We start from the raw sequence: 24,366 nt of genomic DNA, 5'->3' as shown, positions 1-24,366 counted from the left end.
TCCAGGACCCAGTGAAATACAAGCCTATCTCCTACCCCATGTGATAAGTTTTTCCAGGGACCAGACGTTTGTTAATGGATCCTGCCACCAAATCTAAGGCTGTTCAGCCTGAGGAAAGTTAATCTTCTTTCCTTCTGTATTAAAGTGTCTCTCTGCAGCCGTTTTTTCATCAGAGGCCAAATATAAAAAATTTAAAGTGAATAAGGTGTTATTTAAAAGTGTTTGTTGTGGCTTAACTATTTGTGTCTCCCTTTTTGTTTTTGAAGAGCCTGTTTTACATATAAATTAGCTCCTTCCACAATAGCCTGTCCTTGGGGCTTGTAAGGGAGACCAGTGCAGGGAGCAATTTGCCAAGTACCCAGGAATAGTTTAAATTGAGAACTGATATAAACTGGACCATCATCAGTCTTAATTGCTTGCGGCAGGCCCATGACTGCAAAACAGGCATATAAATGACGAAGAACATATTTAGCAGATTCACCAGATTGCGCAGTAGCCCAAATAAATTTAGAGCAAGTGTCAATACGTAAGTGAATAAATGACAATTTTCCAAAAGATGAATAATGAGTCACATCCATTTGCCAGAGAGCATTTGGGACAAGTCGCCTAGGGTTAACTCCAGACTCGGATTGGGAAGGATTGTTAATAGTTTGACATGCAGGACATTGATGAACAATTGTCTTAGCTTTAGCCCATGTTATGTCAAATCTCTTTTTAAGGCCTCGAACATTTACATGTGTTACATCATGAAAATGTTGAGCTTCCTGTAACACAGATGTCACCCAGCGGTCAATTTCTTTAGTTCCTGCAACTAGAGACCCAGATAAGTTAGTATGTGCTCTGATACAAGTAATATAAAATGGGTATCTTCTTTCCCTTGCAACAGTTTGTAATTCTGTAAACAAGTCAAATAACAAGATAGGTACACTCTGTTTAATGGTAGCGGTTTCAAACATTTTGGCAGCATGAACTACATCTGCCGAATCAGAGAGAATATTGATTGGCTCAGGGCAGTCCCTCAAGGCATGGACTACAGCAGTTTGTTCAGCCTGTTGGGCAGAAAGTCCAGGCGTTTCTGTAATTTTAGATCGATTAGCCACATATCCGGCCTTCCCTGTACTAGTGCCATCAGTAAAGACCACAGGGGCTTCAATGATGGGTGCATCCTTCACTTTTTTGTGGAAGAATCCATTGAGTTGGCTTTATAAATTGTAAAATAGGGTTTTTTGGATAATGATTATCTATTGATCCTACGTAATCTGCAAAGGCAATTTGCCAACCTATATGGTTTTGAAAACAATGTTGGATTTCCTTAACAGTTAAACTAACAATGACATGATTCAATTCTTTTCCCGACATTTGTACAGACGAGTACAACCTTTTAGAATAAGTTGTGCCATCAGGTCCAGGTGCGGAGACAAAGATTTTGTGACATTATTGGGAAGAAAAAGCCACTCGAGAGTAGTTTCTAATTGCATCAGTATTCCCTTGGGAGAATGAGGAGAAGGGATAATTACTCACTGAATGGACTGTTTTAGATTGACCCAAATTAGTTGGGAGTTTTGTATTTTACTTTCAACCTTCTTTAGTTCCTCTTCCGCTTCCACAGTTGGGGGGGGGGTGCTGTTTAATTTAGAATCTCCCCTAAGCAAGGAGAAAAGATTTGACAATTCATATGTAGGAATCCCCAGACACGGTTGGAGCCAATTAATGTCTCCTAAGAGGTTTTTTAAATCATTTAATGTAGAAATTTGATCTCTTCTTAATTCTACCTTTTGAGGGTGACCAGTGGTAGATTCAACCACAGTTCCCAGATATTGATATGGACTTTTCATTTGAATCTTTTCAGGAGCAAAAACCAATCCTGCTCCCTTTAGAGAGGATTTCAAGCATTGAAAAACCTCAGTCAGCCGCTCCCGAGAGGGTGCAGCACAAAGTATATCATCCATATAATGAACAGTAGAGCATTTAGGAAATTGTTGTTGGACTGGCTCAACAACTGAAGCCACATGATACTGACACAAGGTAGGGCTGTTGAACATGCGTTGAGGCAGGACCTTCCATTGATAACGCTTTCTAGGGGCTATATTGTTTATTGCTGGCACTGAAAAAGCAAATTTTTCCCTGTCTTCTGGGTGTAAAGGAATTGTGAAAAAGCAGTCTTTTAAGCCCAGGATAATTAGCAGCCAGTCAGCTGGTATCATGCTAGGAGATGGGAGGCCTGGTTGAAGGGCACCCACAGGCTGAATTACAGCATTTACTCCTCTTAAATCTGTTGACAATCTCCATTTTCCTGATTTTTTTCTGTATAACAGACACTGGCGAATTCCAAGGACTACAGGATTCTTCTGTGTGGCCCTTCTCTAATTGTTCTTGGACAAGATCATTTAAAACCTTTAATCCTTCTGAAGAAAGAGGCCACTGCTCAACCCAAACTGGTTTTTCTGTAGTCCATTTTAATCGAATACGTTCAGGAGAAGCTTAATTATTTTTGCAAGCAGTGGCCACTAAGGAAAAGGCCGATGTCCCAAACCAGATTTGTCCATTTTAACCTCAGATGCGACAGGTTCCACTCTCCCCTGATGATGTCGCCCTAACTCCCGTCTGGGAATGTAACCCTCTTGCTGTAACATCTTTTGGCTTTGATGACTATATTGATCTACTGGTGGTAAGTAAATTTCTGCATGCCACTGCTGTAATAAATCTCTCCCCCATAGATTGATAGGGAGCTGAGCAACATAATTCAATCTAGCTGGCTGCCCATCCTGTCCTTCACAATTAAGCCATTGGGCACTCTTTCTGAGACCCTCTGCTTTTCCTAACCCAGTGACTTCAATATATCGGCTGGCTGAAGAGGCCAGGTGTCTGGCCAGTGTAAATGGCTAGTGATTCAAACATCAGCCCCAGTATCAATCACCCCTCTAAAAGACTTCCCATTTATGATAACTTGACAAGTGGGTCGTTCCTCTAGGACCTTTTCCTGCCCCTCCTGTGGTAATTGAATCCTTTCTGTCTAAAATTATTCCTCTACTTTTTCTTCTGGACTCTAGGTAAAATTAAGATTTGGGCAATCCGATCCCCCTTTTTAATTTTCCAAGGAATCGCAGTGGAAACCATCACCTGTACTTTATCATCCCCTATGTTATCCAATATCCCCGTGTGAGCTCGAACTCCTTGTTCTGTTAGCCCTGCCCTTCCTATCATCGATCCTACTGTATCTGTTGGTGACGGTTTTTTCAATTCGGTTGTAATAGAAGTGGGAGTTTCACTAGGAAGGAGAATTAAATCCTGTAAGCTAGGGAGAGCTACTGTGATGTTGAATGCTCGTGCAGAGCGTAGTCCCAGGGAATCTTGCATCGGTTGAGAGTTTGGCTCTTGTTCTGAATGGGAAAGCTTCCTTGGTTGATGGGGCTGGAAGCTTGCCCCAGGGAGAGTTTCCCAACAAGGGGGTTCCATCTTTATGGAAGATGGACCAGCCCGGACTAGCCCAGTGATTTCCTTTATTACATCTTGGACATAGTCTGGGCTGCTTATTATTGTTCCTAGAAGGTGCCGCAGCTCCGTGAAAGGAAGGTCGGGCTCGTGGAGGAGTGCGACATTGTTTTTTAGTATGTCCTGTCTTGCCATAATTAAAACGTTTTTCTGAAAATTTGTCTTTAACCTTTAAATTAGCCATGGCTTGGGCTGGCATTGAGGCCTTAAAGGACTCTGTCCCCACTCCCTGACAGGCCTTAATATACTCGGCAATGTTAGCTTTCCCTTTTAAAAATCCTATGGCCTTTTTGCAATCAGTATTTGCATTCTCATATGCTAACAATTGAAAAATAGTATCAGACACCTCAGAGTTAGTAATTTGTCATTTTAATGCCTCTTGTAAACGAGCTAGAAATTCAGTAAAAGGTTCCTTAGGGCCTTGTAGGATCTTTTGAAAAGAAGTATTTATTTGACCCTTAGTTTCAATTTTACCCCATGCCGTTAAGCAACATTGTCTAATCTGTTCAATAGCCAAATGATTCATTCTCAATTTGATCTTGAAGATCACTCCAAGGACCAATCCCTAACAATTGTTCCTTTGTTATCAGAAGATTTCGAGCCTGATTACAATTTGGAGTAGTTTGGGCATGATCTTGCCACCAAGACTTAAATTGCAAATATTCACTAGGCAGTAGCACAGCACAGGTTGAGTTATGCCAATCAGCAGGAATCATAAGATTTCCTTCAGCTACTCCCTGCATGATTCCTTTTGTAAAGGGAGAATGAACACCATAGTTTTGAACGGCCTGTTTTAATTCTTTAAGAATTGTAAGAGGAAAGGGCTCATGAATGAACTCATAGACTCCACCAGGGTTGGCGGGATCAATGCTTGGAGCCACTGTCTCCCTGACAGTTACTGGAAAGGCTCGATGTATGGCGTCCAAATTGCCTCCCGTTGGAGCCTGTAAAATTCCCTGTTGAATGGATGGTAGATGGTGTTCAGGGAAAATGCTCATTTTCTTTGCAACCCTAGAAGTAGAGGCTTGATGAGTCCTCGTCACCTCACTCCTAATAGGCAGTAGAGGAATATCAGAATCAACCATTGGAGCCAAATATTCTCTATGATAATTTTGTTCAGAGACTGCATATTTAGGTTTTTCCAACAAAGGGGTAAACTCCCCTTCTTCCTCCTCCTCCAAGTCCTCCGTGGTCTGTAGATGTTCTAAAACTGATTTAATTAAGCTCCAGGGACTCCAAATGGACACAGGAATTGGAATGCCCTCATCATGTAATATCCTAAGTTCCCTTCCTACTGTTTCCCATATTTTTAAATATAACGTTTCTAATGTAAGAAACCAATCACAATGTTTCTCAATAGTCTGAAAAAGTTCCAAAAGCTTACTTTCACTTGTTTTTGCACCCCCTTTTTTAAGGAGTTGTCCTAACAAACAAATGTAAGGACTACAGTTTCCTGCGATTACCTTATTTCCCATGTTACCCCGTAAATACCTGAGAGAGGGAACGTATCTGCAGGATTTTTTTTAGCGTGGCCATGCAAAATTCCTCCCTTCTTCTCAGGGCTCCGCAGCACTTCCAGTGAATAAAAATCCGCTGTCGTCTTGGTCCTTCGTTCCTTGTGCCTGCCCCGTATTGGGCGCTACTTGCCAAGACCAGCTCAGCAGGATGGGGCTGAAGAACGGGTGCTGTGAAACTTGAGGAAAAAAGTTAACATAAAACAAGACACAGGTGGGAACTGGGGGACTCCAGGTCTCAGGGACCAAGAGCATCGCCTCCAGAAACCACACTGCTTTTATTGTGCTCTTTAGGATGACTGTCAAGTGAGAAAGGGGTTGTAGGTGCAGGATAGAGGTTTTGGTAAGTTACTTTAAAAGTCACAGAGCCAGGTGCTGATGAAGCTTTTATTCTGACCTTTAGGCATTTAACAATCCTTAGCATTTGAGGAAGCTTGGCATCAGCTGTCTATGCAGAGCATCCTAGAGAATCACCATTGTGCTTCTGCAGACGGGGTGCCTGTCTGCAGCAACCCAGCGTGCCTAGGTTTGCACCTGGGTTCTCCTTGCTAATGCATCTCCTGCTAAGGACCCCTCGTGAACCCCTTGGGGCCATGAGGCTCCTCTTTTATTCTTAAGAGGACCTATCATGCTGTGCAAACGGAGTGCCAGTCTGCACAGGTCCAGGGTGCCTAGACCAAAGCATCAAGTTCTCATTCAGCTGACCCTATGAATAACTTATGCCTTTAGGTCTTTATGCTTAAGCTGAAGTCATTCACCAGCACTGGGACTGTTTTCCAAGCAGGAAGGTGAGGTAAAGTAAAGCAGGACAAGATGGAGTTTTCAGCAAAGAGGCTAAGAAAATACTGTAGAAACATGTCTCGCGACAGGCTTGGGACCAAGTTCTCAAAAAATTGTGAGCTCTTCATCTCGGTTGAATTTACTTAGTATCTTTTGCTCTGTGACTTCCAAATCATCTTTTACCCAGTGAATCATAAGTGATGCTGCTCAAAGGGTCACGATTACAAATGGAATTGTTTCCATGATGCTTTGCTTACCAAGTATTGTGCTTCTATAAGCCCGGGTCTCCTGAGCCTCTCACTCAGGTGTTCAAAGCATGACGTCAAATATTCACAGAGCATCTAAGCTGAATATCAAGATTACGCAAGTTGCATAGAGTCTTCCAGAGTTATTATTGAAACCATGTACAAGACCTTGAGTCCTTGTGTTTTGAAGTAAAAGGCTTTTCCTTTAGCCTCCCAGCCCTCCCCTCCGTCTCAAAAGGCTGACTCAAGAGTTAATGATTAGAAGATACTGTTACAGCTAAAAACTAGTTAAAAGTCTTCATTATGTTATGTCCCGCCTTGACCCGATAACTCTAACTGGCTTTTCACAAATGATTTCTTCCTTGCTTAATTACTTTCTTTTACCAATGCTAACTTTTTTTTTTTTTTTTAGGACCATACCCACTAGACAAGGTTTTCCAGGCTCAGCGTCCAATTGGAGCTATAGCCGCTGGCTTTGCTGCAGCAACATCAACACCCGATCTGAGCTGCATCTGTGACCTACACCACAGGTCCTGGCAACGCTGGATCCTTAACCCCCCTGAGCAAGGCCAAGGATCAAACCTGCGTCCTCCTGGATCCTAGTCAGGTTCGTTACCATTGAGCCATGAAGGGAACTCCTCCCAGTGTTTATTATTTAGAGTTCTCTTGCACCTGGCATTTTCTTTTGTAATTTAAATGCTCCCTAACACCCCTTCCCTGTAAGCAATCTTCTTTCCAGAGGCAAGGTCAAGGAATGATAACCGCAAAGACAACCAGAAATCAGCACTGGACCGAGACTGACCTATGAAGGGAGAATAATACAGACATTTTAATCAGAAACCCTGTCTTCCGAGCTAAACCTATAAAGCCCCTTGCTATCCCCTCTCAAGGCAGGACACAGTTTTGAGGTTTAGCCTGCTGTGGTCTCCTTTGCTGGGTAAAGCAATAAAGTTGTTCTTTCTGCTTCACCCAAAACTGTCTCCAACACTTAATTGGTGCCGGTGTATAGAGAACGCATTTTGGCTATATTATGACTTGTGATTCCTAAGAAGCTGGGTTTCATGTTTTCTGAATATACGAAAAGCGTAATGATGGCTCACAAGTCTCTGACATTAGTCTTAGAAGCAGACCTTACCACCAGCAAAGATACTGTGCAGTCTTTGAGGCTGCAGGCTTTTTTGAACCACCTGGCCTTGCTGAGGGCACCTGGGGACACACCTGGGACCAAGACTGGAGCCAAGTCATTAACCCTTCACCCAACTCCCAGCCCCAAGGCTTCCTCACTTCTAACAACAGATTTTCTGTGAATCAAGATGTTGGCCCAATAGGAATTTTTTTAATTGGAAATGGAATCCAAAGAATCTAATTGATCAAATGAAGTTGACAACCAATGGAAAGATGAATTCAGACCTTGCAGATGAATAAGTGGCCTTGCATCTGGTTGAAGAACAGATTTGGATGGAAATCCTAGACTTAAAAATGGTGGTTATCAACCCTCTTTTCCTCAATTTCACGGGAGGTTAGAAATCCTAACGATGGGGGGATGGATTGGGGTGCACTCCCTGTTTCAGAAGCTCCATGGTTGTGCTCAAGGTCAGGCTTAACTGGCTTGTGGTAGGAAGAGGAGGGGAGAGGGAGAATTAGCATTCTCTGAGTGCCTCGTAGTTACGTCACTGCCTTAGCCAACTCAGGTTGGTATTATAACCAGACCAGGAAAACAGAACTTCTGGGGGGCATGGGGGGCTTATTTTGGACAGGAGTGGGAAATGGTGGAAGAGTGAGGAAGGTATTAATTGCTCTTTTCTTACAGGGACTGGTCCTAAGAACTGGATTCTATTAAAGAGGGGAAAAAATATTTCAAAGCTCCCATTAGTTCTTTTGCAGGAGCGGGACCCAGAGTAAATGCCCTCTGTTTGGCAGAGTAAGTTCAGAAGCTTTAAAAATGTCTAGCCCTTGTGTGGTGTCGGCAATGAGGGCTGAACATACATTCACAGGAGTGTGATATTCAAGAGGGGAGGAATTTCTTGGTGGAGGAGAAATCCAAGAAGATAGAGGCAAATTCCTGTCCAGGGAAGACAGGGCCAGTGAGAAATCCTCCACGAAGGGAGGCGAGCTGATAGTGGTGTTGACTTTTTAAGTAGTGGCTTCTTCTGTGTCTTTTTTTTTACCCCAGCTGCACTTGCGGCATATGGAAGTTCCTGGGCTAGGGATCAAATCTGAGCCACAGCTGCCGGCCTATACCACAGCCACGGCAACGCCAGATCCTTAACCCACTGAGCAAGACCAGGGATCAAACCCACAGCCTCACGGAGACTACGTTGAGTTCTTAGCGAACTTTTGTGGGTGGAACTTGGGAAGAATAAAGGTGGAGCCCCCTGAACTCCAAGGTGCAGGGTCACACATGGTGGGGGGGCGGGGGCGCCAAGGGTGGGGATGTCGAGTTTCCAAGCAAATGTGGAAACACATACCAAAGAGTCAAGTGCAGCACAAGGCAGAAGCTGGTGCCTGTGGGACTAGCTGGGTGGGTGACATATGATTAAATTATTAACTTTTTTTTTTCCCCTTATATAGATGAATGCTCATAACCTACCTGAGGTCACAGGACTGGAAAGGGACATCAATCTTGGATTCAAGCCCTCGCTTCATGTATCCCACTTTTTCTCCAAGAAATAATCGCTAATATTTATTGCATCCTCACTATATGTTCAGCCTGTGCTCTGCTTGGTCACAGACGACTCTTCGCATTTTACAGCTGAGACTCAAGCTTAGAGAGGTGACAAAACTTAGTGAAGATCAGAGAGCAACCAACAGATAGAGCCGAGATCCTGTGGTATATAGCACTAGGAACTACGGCTAATCACTTGTAGTGAATCTATACATGTATGTGGAACTGGGTCACCATGCTGTGCAGTAGAAAATTGACAGAACACTGTAAACCAGCTATAATAGAAAAAAATCATCATTTTCAAAAAGAGCCGAGATTTAAATTTTTTTTTTAACCTCAAAGTCCTGGTACTTTACTAGCTATACAGCTTAGTCTGAAATGATATAAACTGCATTGATAACATAGATGTTTACCTATCGACGAGCTGCTATTATTACTCATATTAACAATCTATTGGGTTTGTGTTGTAGGGAGGAAGAGGGTTTTTTTTTTGGTTTTTTGTTTTTGCCCTTACCTATACAATCAGGAAGCGAATTGAAACGGCTACGTTAGATTCTTAGATCTTGACAAGATATTCAGGACTGAATAGTGTGCCAAGCATAAGGGAAATCTAACTCTTTGCCAGTGAATCCCAGGATTCTGAAAAAGAAAAACATGACTCACATACAAGAAAGTCCTTTAAAAGCATCTTTTTATTTGCTGTAAGAATATAACCAGGCATGTCTATACAGTCCCTTGTGCAAAAAAAATTTTTTACAAGCATCGCTGCACTTCCAGATCTGTACATTTGCTCTACTAAAAAATTAGCAAAGGCTGAAAAGTAATGTCTTGGGATAAAAGAAGACAGAGGAGCCACCTTTCATCCCCAGGATCGTGGCTACCAACACCAAGGAGCACAGCCAAGAAAGCACAGCCACAGTGAAGTCTTAATACCCAAGAGGGCAAGGTCATGGACATCACCTGTGGGTGGGTACACGGAAGCCACTCTGCCATGGACGGGTTCCTCATGTGGCCAGGTAGCTCTGTGCAGCAAGTGCGGAGGCATCTGTGTTCAAACAGGTAGGAAATTGCCTGTTGAGTTAACCTAATTCAGCTGGATTAGACTCTACCAGCCTACAGAAGGGTCCTCTGGTTCGGGTACCAAGCAGGGAGCGAAGAATTACAATTGCTTCCTTGACAAAAAATGTCACAGTGATTTTCCTTTCTGTATAATAACTAAATTTCCCTAAAATACCATGGTAAAGCACATTATAAATTGCTCACTAGCACGATAAGCACTAAACTCTGGTGCTGACTTGACTTCCATGACTGCGGTTTATCAGAAATGAACTATGGAGAATGAGAGGACACCAAGCCCTTTGCAATCAGACCCAAAAGCTGTGGCTCAGGGAACAGCTCCCTCGTTGTAGGGTGAGGGCAGTGGAGGGGGGCAGGCCATCCCTGAGCTTTTTTTCCTGGCTCTCAGCTACCCCTGCTGTGCACCTAGGACTTTCCAGGCTGGGCAATAGCAACCAGAACCTGCATTATCCCTAACCTTCACCACCAAAGGCAGAGTGGGGTTATGAAGCCCACTTTCCAGTTTAGCAAACTGAGGTTTTGAAAGGTTATGCCATTAGACCAAGGACCTGCAGCTAGTTATAGACAGGACAGGGTCAGAGATCAGACCTACCTGACAAACCCAAAGCTTTCCACCGCACCAGGCCCTTTCTGAAGGGATCCAAAGCCATTTCTGATCTGGAACCTTTCCTTACGATTTCTGTGAACTTAGTGCCCAAGTAAAGATTCTAGAGAGAGATACAGAAAGGCTAGCAAATGTCACCCCAAAGAGGTAAGTTACTGGCTTCTATCCTGCCACCAGCTCCAAGAGAAACTGGATTTCCAAAGGGACTCAGATATGTGGTCTGCTGGAAAGATGACCTGAAATCTAACCTAAAGTCACCTCTGACCTTATGGGAAAAAAATCTGAAAGTAAGGAATTCAGATTAGGTTCAGGATTGTATACTCTCCTGAACCAGGACCTTAAGACGAAGTGGACACCTCCTGGGTGAATCTTAAATCAGGAGTCTCTGACATCCCATTGACTTCAGGTGTTGTCCACCTGAGTGATGGTAGAGGACCAGAAGCAGCAGGGCCAAAATGCGTCTCCTGCAAATTCTCATCCTTACAGGTACAATGAGGCTGTAGGGCATGAAGCAGGCAATGAAAACCGAAATGAAGACAAGGGTCTTCCTTGTTAACTTGGAACTTCTTGGTGAAACCTCAATTCAGAAATACCGATGGGGAGTTCCCGCTGTGGTGTGCCATTGCTGCAGCTCTGGCCTAGGTCGCGGCTCTGACTGGGATTCGATCCCTGGTCCTGGAACTTCCATATGCTGCGGGTGTAGCTGAAAAAGAAAAAAAACATACCTGTGAACACAATCCATCAGAAAGTCCTCCTTTCCCTGTAAGCATGTTCCATTCAGAAGCTCAGATTTTGTGTGGGAGGCATTTACTTTGCAAGCGCCATGCTTCCTTGAATTTTAAAGATGTGTATTGAAAATCAGAAAAGATGTTTTTAGAAGTGCATTCCTTAAATCCAATAATTATTATTAAACCACTATTCTCATTGGGGCAAGTTAATTTCCGGGGATGAAAAAAGTGTCAATGGGGAGGAATTTTTTTTCTAAATGGGTTACATCATTTGAACTTTGGTCTGGAAAGGTCTAGAACAATAGAAGCCACATGGGACCACACTCTTACTGGTTTGCCACTAGAGTCTGCATTGGCCCCCAAATCCAGTGACTTGAAGGGTCTGTCCCAGAACAACAAAGAAGAAACTCACATCCAGCCTTCACTGTGCCTCAGTGGAGTCACAACCATGAGAAAACACACCAGCCCCAAAGGCCTCCAGGGGTCCTGGAAGCGTGTCCCACAGTGGCTGGTGAGCGGCCAGAGGCAGATGGGCAGGCCTCTCCTTCACTCCCTCTTCCCCTGGACCTATTTTCTGTTCCAGTTATGTGAGATGTTCTGAATCTTTTTCATTTTGATCCTTTGATCCAGCATCTTGTACCTCGCAGGATGCTCATCAGTTTTCTTTGGGACAGACGGTGCGTAGGAGCTGGATGCATAAGCAGGGCGTTTAAAATGACGCAGAGGAGCCTTGATGACTGGGGGCCATGCAAAGGAAGACAGACAAAATGGTTAGCCTCACCAACGACAGGGTGCGCCTATCTCCTGTGGGCAACTTCCTGGCCCTGAGACCTGTTTGTTTTCTTTAAAACCAGGAAACAGAGTTGAACTCTCACTACAAGTCTTACTGCAAATAGATGAAATAAGCACATTATTACTTTGTTCACTTAAAAATAGACAATTTCCTAGGAAAACAAAATTCCTAGAGCTGGACAGTGATGACCCCAGAATATAAAGTTGCTTTGAGAAGGAAGGGATGGGGTTAAGGCAGTGAAGAGAAGCAGTGGCTTCGCTTGGGGCAAAAGCAAAGCAAACACAGGGCAGCAGGGCCATATCATTCGTCTGCATTCAGGCCCAGATGCAAGCTTTCAGGGTTGCAAAGTGGCATACAACCCTGGAGTGCTAATAAGTACATCGCTGAGAAAATATTTGCAAAACACATGTATAAAGGTCTTGTTTCCAAAATATAAAAGAACTCGTAAAATTCGACAAAAGGAAAACAAAACCAATTTAAATATAAGCAAAGATCTGAACAGACTCCTTGTCAAAGTAGATATACACAGGGCTGCAAGGCATAGGAAAAGATCCTCAACAATTTTTGTCATTTGGGAATTGCAAATTAAAACAATGATATATACTACACACTTATTAGAATGTAATACTGTTAAGTGAAAAAAGCATATATACATCTAATCTTATTATAAAAACAATCTGTGCATAGGAAAATCTGGGAGAATACACACTTAAACCATAGCAGAGGTTATCTCTAGTATAAACATGGCTTTATTTTTTTTTCTTCGTTGTTTACCCTGTCCATTTTTGTCCATGATGATCAAGTTTAGTGATGTCACTTTTTTTTTGGCTGCGCCCCTGGCATACAATAGTTCCCAGGCCAGGGATCCAACCCACACCACAGCAGCTACTAAAGCCACAGCACTAGCAATGCTGGATCCATATGCCGCTGAGCCACCAGGGAGCTCCAGTGATGTAACCTTTTTAAAACTGATAACTTTCTTCCATAGATTCAAGTATCAGAGCTATTCCACAAACTGATACACGATAGAAAGTCCATAAACCTGAGTTTTCAGGAGTTCCCGTCGTGGCGCAGTGGTTAACGAATCTGACTAGGAACCATGAGGTTGCGGGTTTGGTCACTGCCCTTGCTCAGTGGGTTAATGATCCGGCGTTGCCCTGAGCTGTGGTGTAGATTGCAGACTCGGCTTGGATCCCGCGTTGCTGTGGCTCTGGCGTAGGCCGGTGGCTACAGCTCCGATTCGACCCCTAGCCTGGGAACCTCCATATGCCGCGGGAGCGGCCCAAGAAATAGCAAAAAAAAAACAAAAAAAAAAAAACAAAAAAAACCCTGAGTTTTCGCTGAGTTTTAGTGCTAGACCTCTCGGAGCTCTTACAGCTGAGTATATATATATATATATATATATATATATATATATATATATATATATATATATTTTTTTTTTTTTTTTGTCTTTTTGCTGTTTCTTTGGGCCACTCCCGCGGCATATGGAGATTCCCAGGCTAGGGGTGCAATCGGAACTGTAGCCACTGGTCTACGCCAGAGCCACAGCAACGCGGGATCCGAGCCGCGTCTGCAACCTACACCACAGCTCACGGCAACGCCGGATCGTTAACCCACTGAACAAGGCCAGGGACCGAACCCGCAACCTCATGGTTCCTAGTTGGATTCGTTAACCACTGCGCCACGACGGGAACTCCAGCTGAGTATATTTTTCACAGCCTATAGCTCAATATCCATTCATTGACTTCTTGAGTGCTTCCCGATTGTCCTGCTGAGACGACAGTGAACAAAACAGGCAAAAATCTCTGCCCACATGGAGCTTCCATTCCAGTAACCCCGTCTGAAATCTGACTTGCTTACAGAATAAAAAAATGTTCGGTCATAATAAGTGATGCTTTTGCTACAAGCTTTGTTCACACCCACACCAACTCCGCCAAACACATAATTTTAGATTTTCAACAAAGGTCCAGTAGTGACTTAGTGGGTATGCAGAACAGAGGTTTTTGTTTTGTTTTTTAAGATCTCAGTATATTGTTTCTTAGTGTAAAACAAGGGATTGCAGCACAAAACACTCTAGGAACAAATATAAAAACAGTCCTGTTACACTAGAGAATGGAGTAGAAACAGGTGAGAGCTTCGGAGGAAACGTGGACTGTTGCGCACATGTCTGGGCTAGCTGAGTTATTGCTCTTTAAGTCACAAGCCTTCTCCATATTCATTCTATTTTCACGACTCAGCATGAACCCTCAGCCAAAGTATTATTGAATTTCCCACTTCTCAGCATGAAGAAACATTTACCGTTTGCTAGAATTCTGAGCGTCAGAACAAAAACTCTCCCTGCCACTGGAGTCGCTGCAAATAGAGTTGCACCCACTGATTGAAATCGGCTCCCCACTGAGACTGTGGAAATACTTCCACGCCTGCTGTCACCCTTACTCAAAATGCAGGAGGAAAAGACAAATTCATATAGTGCTGTTTGTAGGCACTGATTGCCTTTCCCCTCCACAGGGGAGCGTGACTTGAGGACAGGGCAGAATAGCAGAGCCAGGGAGAGGGCACCATTTTGAATTTAATGGGGGGGGGGAACCTTTCTTCCGGGTGCGAGTGTGGCCTCTTGAGGACTCTTTCACTCGCCTTCTGCTTATTCCTGAGATAGTCCCGGAAGGGAGCTGACTCTGTTCCTTTCAATGACTGGCCACCTCCCGCAGATGAACCCAAGCAGTAGTATTGCAATCCTCCCCCATCCTGGCAGAGAAGAACCAAGCTAGAAACAACCTGCCCCCTCCTTCCTAGGCTTGATCATCAGCAAGGTGGACCCTTTCTCTCTTGGGGACATGTTCACAAACTCTGCTCTCTTCTCCCAGAGCAACTTCCTTGCAGAAAATGCTCTCATCAGCTAATGAAGATTTGACAAAGGCACATATTTCTGCTCAAAGCCTGAACTTGGGAAAGTCATGATCTGTATTTTTTCTTTTTTGGTCTCTTTAAGGCCTCACTTGAGGCATATGTAAGTTCCCAGGCTATGGGTCAAACTGGAGCTGCAGCTTTTCCGCCTACGCCGCAGCCACAGCAACACAGGATCCAAGCTGTATCTGCAGTGTACACCATAGCTCGCATTCTGGATCCTTAACCCACTGAGTTTGGCCAGGGATCGAACTCACATCCTCATGGATACCAATCAAACTCTTAGCCCTCTGAGCCACAGCAGGAACTCCCATTGCCTCTTAAATGTTGATTTACATGAAGAGCAAAATCCCACTGCCATACACGCCATTTCTATAATCAGTGTCTATTGGCATCTGTTGGGAATCTGATGCAAAGTCCTTATGAAAATGCATAAAAATCATCCAGGAGCTTTGAATTGCAAAAGACTGACGTGTTAACATCCATTCCATGGAGGGTGGAGTGATATAAGAACTGAGCCTGTGATTTTCATTTCAGGATCTGTGATGGCAAGATAATTATAATCCCTGACATACATCATCTGCAAGGCACAATGCTCAGACTTTCACGTGCACTAGCCTTTAATCGTCATTACAATCCAACAGGCAGGTGTTATTATCACCCCTTTTTGAGGGAGGAAACTAAGGCTTAAAGAACTTAAGTAATTTTGCAAAGTGTACACAGCCAGCACGAGGGAAGTCTGGATTCTGCATCCACGTCCAAGCCGTCTGACCTCAGAGCTCCCATATTTAAAATATCCTGGGACCAAAGTTCAGATAAGTTTCAATAACTACCGTAATAAGTTTAAATAGTGACTCATGTATAGTATTAATCCTTGAGTATTTATGTATGATAAATGGGAAACTTGAATATCTTTGTTGGTTTCTGCAATCATATTTCGCCCGAAGCAAAGTCAGTCCCCGTTCAAACAATGCATGTAGTAACAGTTCGGGAAGGAATTGCAGAAAGTTCATGGCTAACAAGTGCTCTCTCTTTTTTTTGGCTGCGCCCATGACATGTGGAAGTTCCTGGGGCCAGAGATCGAACTGGCACCACAGCAGCGACCTCAGCTGCTGCAGTGACAACACCAGATCCTTAACCTGCTATGCCACAAGAGAGCTCCTAATAGCTCTCTTAAGTAGCTCCCCCCCCCATCTTTGCTTTTTAGGGCTGCACCTGCAGCATGTGGAAGTTCCCAGGCTAGGAGTCAAATCAGAGCTATAGCCACTGGCCTATCCCACCGCCACAGCAATACCAGATCTTAGCCAAGTTTGCCACCTATAGCACAGCTCATAGCAACACCAGCTCCTTAACCCACTGTGTGGGGCCAGGGATCAAACCCTTGTCCTCATGGATACTAGTTGGGTTCATTACTGCTCGGCCACAGCAGGAACTCCTTAAGTAGCTGCTTTTGTCTACCCGCCTCACCTGGCAAGGCTGAGATGTTAGCAGGTGCTCCCAAAGTCTAAAGGCTGGAGACAAACAATCAAGACAGGGGAGCCACAGGGTCTTGGGAGGAATTTTAACTTGGTGGTTCCCACCCCTCCTTGCATATGGGAACCACCTGGGGGGCTTTAAAAAATCCTGGGTACCCCAGAGCAACTAAAGCAGAATCTGGGGAGGGGTTAAGCTGAGGCCTTAAGAATTTTTTTTTTTTTTTTTTTGTCTTTTTGCTATTTCTTTGGGCCGCTCCCGCAGCATGTGGAGGTTCCCAGGCTAGGGGTCGAATCGGAGCTGTAGCCACCGGCCTACACCAGAGCCACAGCAACGCGGGATCCGAGCCGCGTCTGCAACCTACACCACAGCTCAAGGCAACGCCGGATCGTTAACCCACTGAGCAAGGGCAGGGACCGAACCCGCAATCTCATGGTTCCCAGTCGGATTCGTTAACTACTGCGCCATGACGGGAACTCCAAGGCCTTAAGAGTTTTTGAAAGCTCTTCAGATAATTCCACAGGGCAGTAGTTTACAAACTACTGTTTTAGTCTCGCCAACCTCGCCCCTCCTTATCATCGCAAAGGAAACAAGAGTGGTAACACTTTGCACCTGCTGCAAATGCTCCTTAAAGAGCCAGCCAGGGCTCTACCTCTGGTCTGATCACAACGAACTGCCTGGCTGGGGAGGAGTCCTTTGTGCATCAATTAAAGTTACCGTGGTCTTCAGAATTAGGTGTTTTTTTCTCTCCTACCTACACAGTTTGTTCTTCCTGTTGGGTGTACTGTGAAGGCAAAAGCTCTGAGCAATGAAAAAGCACTATTTTGTTGGAAAAAGCAATGCCGATGCTATCACTTGAGAATTGTGAGAAAATCGGCAACAAGAACAGCCAACACTGAGAGTCCGTGATCTCTTCTAAATAAATAGAACCCTTGGAAAAGCCACAAATCAGACCAAAAGGGATGTTCCTGGTGTCTGACTAAGGGGTACATGCGAGAGCAAGAGATGTGCAGTTAGAGCAAGAGCTGTTTCAGCCTCTTTCCACCACTCCCAGCTATTTAATTTTAGGCAAACGCTTAACTTCTCTAAGCACCACTTTCCCCCCTCTGTAACTTGAATAAAACAGCACACCCCTAGCAGGGCTCCTCGGGAGGGCTCAGCGGGGGGGGGGGGGGGGGGGCATGTCCAGCACTTACCACGGGGGTGGCATAAAGAAGGCCTTCAGTTAAGGGCAACTTGTATTTTTACTACAGTGACAGCGATGGCGTCGGGAAACGCTGGTGAATAACAGGAGACCAAACCTTGAGCGAATGGAGCGCAGGGAAGACGTGGAACGGGCACCACTGTCCTTCCAGTGCTCGCCCTGGGCTGCTGGCAAGGGTGCCGCTCCTTCTGCCCCTTTCAGAGAATCGGCCTGATGTCAGTTTCGCCCTCCGGGTGTGGCTTCTCCCTGGATTCTTTCTAGCTTCTTTCTGGGACATCTTCTCAGAGCATCTGGGATTCCCAGCCCGCCTTCCTGATTCTTAAGGAGTCAGCATTAGCACATTTGGTGTGAATCACCTGTTCTGCAGACGAGCTCGTTGGAACATGCGCAATCAGCTAAGCATCCTGGCGCTGGGAACATCAGCTCCACGTGGAGCGGAATCAAGTCAGGTGCATCCCAGTCTGAGGCAGAAACACACCCTTAGGAACTAGCAGTTTGGCTGAATTGGTTTTCATAGCTGCTCTTTTCCTTAAGTGGCACGTGGAAGATGCGAATGTGTTTCACCAGAACAAGAGACTTGCTCCTTGTTCTGGGCTTCCCGGCAGACATTTTAAAAAATGAAAGTGACATATAACAACGTTTTGTGAACATGGGGCTTTGCTGTTACAGGAGCCCAGTAGCCTGGCTTTTCCTCAGCATCACTCAGTGTCTCCAGGTCCATCGCCTCCTTTGCAGCCGCCCCTCATCCTTGGAAGGAGGTCAGAGGTAGTTCCGTCTCTGCCCTCATATGACTGAGACACATAATTTCAGTTTCCCACACCACCACCACCACCAACAGCAATACCAACAAAAACAACAGAGATAATAACACTTACTGCAGAGGCCTGAGTGAGAATGACCAAAAAAAAAAAAAAAAAAAAAAAACCAAGGCGGGTCAAACAGCCGGCAGAGTGCCAACACATAGTAGGCACTCATCCAGCATTAGTTTCCATCCCTTTCTGCAGAGGAAGATCCTACATTTCAGGAATTATCTGGAAGATGTGCAGCTGCCAGGGAAACTCAGCAGCAGCATGCTTTCTAGCCGGGGAGTTCATCTGTCTCCTCGACATAAACGCGCATCAGTGAGGACCACGCGGATCGTCGTGCCTTCCTTTGGTAGAAATACAATCCAGCGACGTTAGCGCAGCCAGAAAATTACTCTTCAACCATGTACATCCGATATACTGTTGTCTAAGGTGAAGGTTTAGCCTTAAAGTCCTCAAGTTGCAGTTTATATTAAAACTAGGATAATTGAATCCAGCATCTACATTGGAAAAGACTGGCTCTCCTTCTTTTCCTCAAGAAAATGAGAATACTAACTAATTGGGAGTTCCTGTTGTCACTCAGCTGTAATGAATGTGACTAGTATCCATGAGGATGCAAGCTTGATCCCTGGCCTTTCTCATTGGGTTAAGGATCTGGCGTTGCTGTGTGCGGTGGTGTAGGGTAAAGATATGGCTCGGATCCTGTGTGGCTGTGGCTGTGGTGTAGACTGACAGATGCAGCTCCCTTTCGACCCTTAGCTTGGGAACTTCCATATGCTGCAGGTGCAGCCCTAAAGAGTAAAAAGAAGGAAGGAAGGAAGGAAAGGAAAGGAAGGAAGAGAAAGAAAGAAAACAAGAAAACTAACATATCTGAAACTCACAGAGCAAAGAGCACAGGAGACAGGAAGCTCATTGTCTGAGAAGGTACCCGGAAAAAACCCAGGTGACACTGCCTGAACCAAACCACTCCCTTGTGTGGAAAGATGACCCAGCCAGCATTTCCGTCCCTGGAGGAACACAGCCACAGAGAAAAGAGAAACCACTTCATGCACCCTGAAGCTGTTTGCTTCCATCTGTAGTTCTCAACCCTAGATGCCCATCAGATGACCTGGAGAGCTTTAAATCTGCTGATGCCTAAGCCCCACCCCTAAGAGTCTCAGAAGGAAGCTGTTATTTTAAAGTGGAGCCCAAGCATCAGTATGTTCGTAATGCCCAGCAATTCTAAGGCATGGCCAGGTTGAGAACCACTCGCTCAGAGGCTGAGTTTGTTTTACGAGTAATTGGGCTTCTAGTTAAGCTCCGAGCGATGTTTGGGGCAGCTGGTGGGGCTGGTTATCGCATACAGGAGTGGCCAGCGTTTGGCCATGAGCTAAGATCTGTGACAGGAATGGAATCTGTGAAGATCTATTTTGCGGACAGGTGGTACGGTACTGTGAGAGAAGAGTGGGTTTGGGGGTGTCACAGAGCAGAGCTAAGCTATCACTTGCTGTGAGATCCTAAGGGGTTAATCTGTTGCGAGATTCAGGGTTTTGGTTTTTGATTTCTGTAAAACAGGAAAAATGGTGACTGCTTTGCATGGCCATTGTGGGGAATTTAAAGGGCCCATCACTGAGATAATGTACTCACGGTACCTTGCAACCTTGCAGAGTGCCAGTTAGGTCATGGGTACAGGGTACGCGGCTACCATTATTACACAGCACAGGAGACGAGAGGTCATCATGGGAGCCTTTTAATGGTGCCCTCCCTGGTGCATTTCTTATTACAGTATAGAAAAGCCATGTAATTCCCCATACAAATGGATTTTACCCACATGAAAGACCTCAGCACACATGAAGAGATTAACTTAATGAATTTATTTGTGACTATTTGGCAGAGAATACACCACTGTGGTTCACAAAAGGCTAATTATCCAAAATGTGCATTTGTGAAAAATATACTTTTTCCATTAAAAGTGAGGGAAACACTTTGCTGAAACCAAGTGCTATTTTAAGCAAAGCAGAAAAACCTAGTCCTCGTTCTAAATTATTTACACAGTGTACCAATATGGAGGTTCATTCAATCCCTTTGGGTAACCATAAGTATAAAGAGTGCTGGAACTCCCAGCCGGGAAGGGTGGCCTAGACACCCTGCCAGGATGGAAGGAGTTTCAGCCCCTGAACTCTAATCTTGATGTCTTTAGGAAAATGACAAGGGCACTTTTGACTCTTTAGATTCTTTGCATTTATTATGCTGACCCATAATCGTTCTTAGAGTCACCTTTATTGGAAGCCATTCTCGAATCACTGATTCCCTGGGCTTTGAGATTCCTTATGCTTCACCTCATAGATCATTCATCCTGGCTATGAACTTCATGAGGATGGGACAGGGTGTGATGCATATCTGCAAAGTTGACTGGACTCTACAGAACCTGACGTTTCTCCCTTGCATCAGCAATGTCTTAATACCTCGACTTGCTGCCTGTGTTTTTTCAAAGAATATCAGCAAGTTCCTTTCCTTTGAAGTTTCAAGTTTGAGGCCTGAGCACTTCCATTTTATACCCATGCTACAATCTCAGCTCATTTCTACAGGTCTTACTATAGTCTGTAGAGACACTGCGGCACACATTTCAAGCCCCTCTGACAAACAGGTGAAAGAAGAGGAGCAATAAATAAGGCTGGAAAATAAGCTCATCCCTTATTCAAATAACTGCTAGCTATTAAATGCCCTGCAACCTTATGACTTAATGATTAATGTTTTAATTTAATAAAAATATTATTTATTTAGCTGCACCTGTGGCACGTGGAAGTTCCTCGGCCATGGATCGAACCCATGGGCACAGAAGTAACAACACTAGACCCCTAACCACCAGGGAACTACAAAAATATGATTTTAACTAATAAAAAAAGAATAAAAAAGTCCGCCCAATGACCATTTCGAGTTCTTTGTTTTCATCTTGTTTTCCCTGGACAGCACAAAATGCACGAGGCAAGCACTTTCAGAGGAGAAAAATATTTGGGAGAAAATGCGAGCTAAGTCTTTTTTTTTTTTCCCTGTCTTTTTAGGGCTGCACCAGGGGCACATGGAAATTCCCAGGCTAGGGATCGAATTGGCACTGCAATTGCCAATCTACTCCACAGCCACAGCCATCCTGGATCCTTAACCCAATGAGAGGGACCAGGGATCAAACTTGCATCCTCATAGATACTACTTGGGTTTGTTATCACTGAGCCACAATGAGAACTCCCTAAGCTAAGTCTTTTGCTTTATTTTTTTTAACAATGTGTGCATTTTCCCACATGTCAGGCTAAATCAGTAGCTCTGACATTTGCTCATACCCACAATGACCTGTGCCAGAAGAAGCCTGTAAAGATCTAGTTCTTCAGGGTTCTAGAGCTCTGAAGTGTTAAATCACTGCAGATGAGCTTTGCTCTGGTCCACAGTAAGAGCGACAACTGATATGCCTCAAACTGAACTGAAGATTAAAAGACGATTGCAGAGAAAGTACTTATGGGAACCTTCACTCAGAATGAAAACAATGCAAGATTTTGTCACACACCAAAGTTGTGCTTGAAATCAATATGTATTTAATTGATTTAATTCCCAGGCAGAGTACATTATAGTGTGGACTCTTTGACATTATGCCTAACAATGAAACTTGAGCGAGGAGCACAGGCTTGCCATCTGCTAACTTTGGGCAAGTTATTTATTTGAGTATGCCTCAGTTTCCTGATATGTGAAATGGAGATAACAGTACCCTCCTTAGAGGGTTGTTGGGAGGATTAAGTGAGATAATATATGTTAAGAATCTAGCATTGTCCCTGATTTTTGATAAATGTGCAAGACATATCAAAGTATTTATTGTTAAAAACCTGTGTTAGGAAGATCAGAAGTTACCATTTTTGAAGTTAATCACTCAGTAACTTACAATACACACACTACTTTGTTTTTGTAAAACAACATAAGCTTCCTAAAATGTCTTCAGACCTCAGAGCTGGTCAGTTCTCTTCCGAGGAATCCTCTGGATGGACGTTTTATCCATAGTCCCCTAGAAAAAGACACACAACAATGTCATTGCAAGCCAGCTGGCATCTTAACACACAAACTCTTTCTACATCAGGCAACAGAGATTAGAAGCAGAGCTGCATCTACTGCTGACACTACGTGCACGCCAGCAGCTGCACAAACAGGAGCAATCAGCTATCTGCATCAGCAATGGCTACGGTACCGTACCTTTCCATCTAAAGGATCACTTCAGGAAAGAGAGGTGACCGAAGTGCCTCAGGGCATCTGCTCAGAAGCCATGGACTAGACTCCATCCTTAGCAGTCATGACTGGAAGTGAAGCTCTGGGCCACTCCTCCAGTGAGAGCCAACATTTCCTCAGCTCTCCATCATTTACGACCCACGGAGCTTGACTGGGTTCACAAATCTCATAGGGGGAACAGTAGAAGTTGGCTCTAGAAAAAAATTGGCTGCAGGTGCTATTATTTTATCATCTAAGAGTCACTTTGCTATAGGTAGGCTAGGAGTTAATGTGATGCCCCTGGAGCAGTGCTGGAGTTTCAGGAGGAAGCTTTGATAATTTCAGGAACACCTCACAAGTGGTTCTTTGATGAAGTAGTCTCTGGTGGCTTCATGATTGAAGCATGTGACAAATACAACTGTCTTGGAAGACAGTCACAGATGTTTCACTTAAAATTCTTTAATATATAATATTTGAGCACACATAAAAGTATAGTTGATAATAGAATATTCTACCAATATAGTTTAATCCAATCTTAACATTTTGCATATTTGTTCAAAAGTTTGTTTAAAGAGAGTAAATATCAAGGTAGAGTTAAGTATCTAATATACCCCTCCATGATCCCATGATGTTTCTCTTTCTTCTCCCAAAATCATCCAGAATTTTTTTTTCCACACCCACAGCATACGGAAGTCCCTGGGCCAGGGACTGAATCTGAGCTGCAGCTGCACAGCTGTGGTGATGACAGATGCTTTAATCCACTGCACTGGGCCAGGGATCGAATCCCTGCCTCCACAGTGACCCAAGCCACTGCAGTTGGATTCTTAACCCACTGTGCCATAGCAAGAACTCCCAGAATTTAATGTTAGTTATTCCGGTGCATTGAGTCATTCAATGATTACATTTATATGCATCCATAAAATGTCTATTTTCTGCTTGTTTTAAAATATAATACAAATTGTGTTAGATAGTGTAAATCTTATTGGAACTTACTTTTCTTGCCCAACATTATGTTGAGCATTGTTTGTAATAGAAAAAAAAATTGAAAAGCACCATCAACAGAAGAAAGATGAAATGAACTATGGAACATTTGTAATAATAAGATGTTGTACAGATGTTAACATGGATAACATTTTTCAAAGAACTAGCTTTCATTTTGTATGGACTTTCTTTTGCAATACATTAGCAAACTTTCTTGGAGTTTTTCTCAAAAAATGTGTCTCTTAAAAGCAAGACAGAGCTGGATTTCATTTTTCTTATCCACACTTCTGTATTTTAATAGCAGAGTTTAAGCCATTTACAATTATTGTTATTACTGATGTTGTTGGACTCAATTCTACTAATTTTATAACCACACTTTACTCTTTGCTTCTTTTTTCCTTTTCTGCCTTCTATTAAGTAGATACATCTATATTCCCTTTCTTTGTTATTGTTCATTTGCTGATTTAGATGCAATGGGTTATATTTCTATTATCTTACTGATGATCCTTTGTACCAAAAAAATTACAAAATTACAAAGCTCTGCCCAAAGACAGACAAGATCTGATCATTCCTTAGCTCTGTATTAAATATTCCTTCTTCCATCTATAGCTTCTGTTTCTATTTTAACAAAAAATGAACATATTTTTACAGTGACAAGTTACATTTACTAACATGCTTTATTTACAAATGAGCTCACCACTAATTCCTCTCTCACACTTTGCTTTTGGGTTCACTTTTTTGAAGTATATACTTTAATATTTCTTCTTTTTCTTTTTCCTTTTTTTGGCCTTTTTAGGGCCACACCCATGGCATATGGAGGTTCCCAGGCTAGGGGCAGCCATAGGCCTACACCACAGCCACAGCAATGCCAGATCCTAG

At 43.7% G+C, this 24,366-nt stretch overlaps 1 protein-coding gene across 8 annotated transcripts in view; it reads right to left on the bottom strand.

Moving 5' to 3' along the window:
- PDE1C (phosphodiesterase 1C) overlaps positions 10,205–24,366 on the bottom strand; it is a 592,240-nt gene continuing 578,078 nt past the window's right edge. For 7 of the 8 annotated variants that reach the window (XM_021079205.1, XM_021079206.1, XM_021079207.1 and 4 more), the window contains one exon: positions 10,205–11,842. In XM_021079205.1, coding sequence (XP_020934864.1) covers positions 11,673–11,842 — 170 coding nt within the window. In that variant the 3' untranslated portion in view covers positions 10,205–11,672. Of the gene's footprint in view, positions 11,843–20,123; positions 22,310–24,366 lie in introns of those variants that run through there. The other variant, XM_021079213.1, reaches the window with a different exon arrangement.

This window comes from Sus scrofa, chromosome 18 (assembly GCF_000003025.6).
Source record: "Sus scrofa isolate TJ Tabasco breed Duroc chromosome 18, Sscrofa11.1, whole genome shotgun sequence".
NCBI classification, from domain to species: Eukaryota; Metazoa; Chordata; class Mammalia; order Artiodactyla; family Suidae; genus Sus; species Sus scrofa.
Note: the sequence above shows the minus strand (reverse complement) of the source record. Positions and strands in the feature narration are given on the sequence as shown.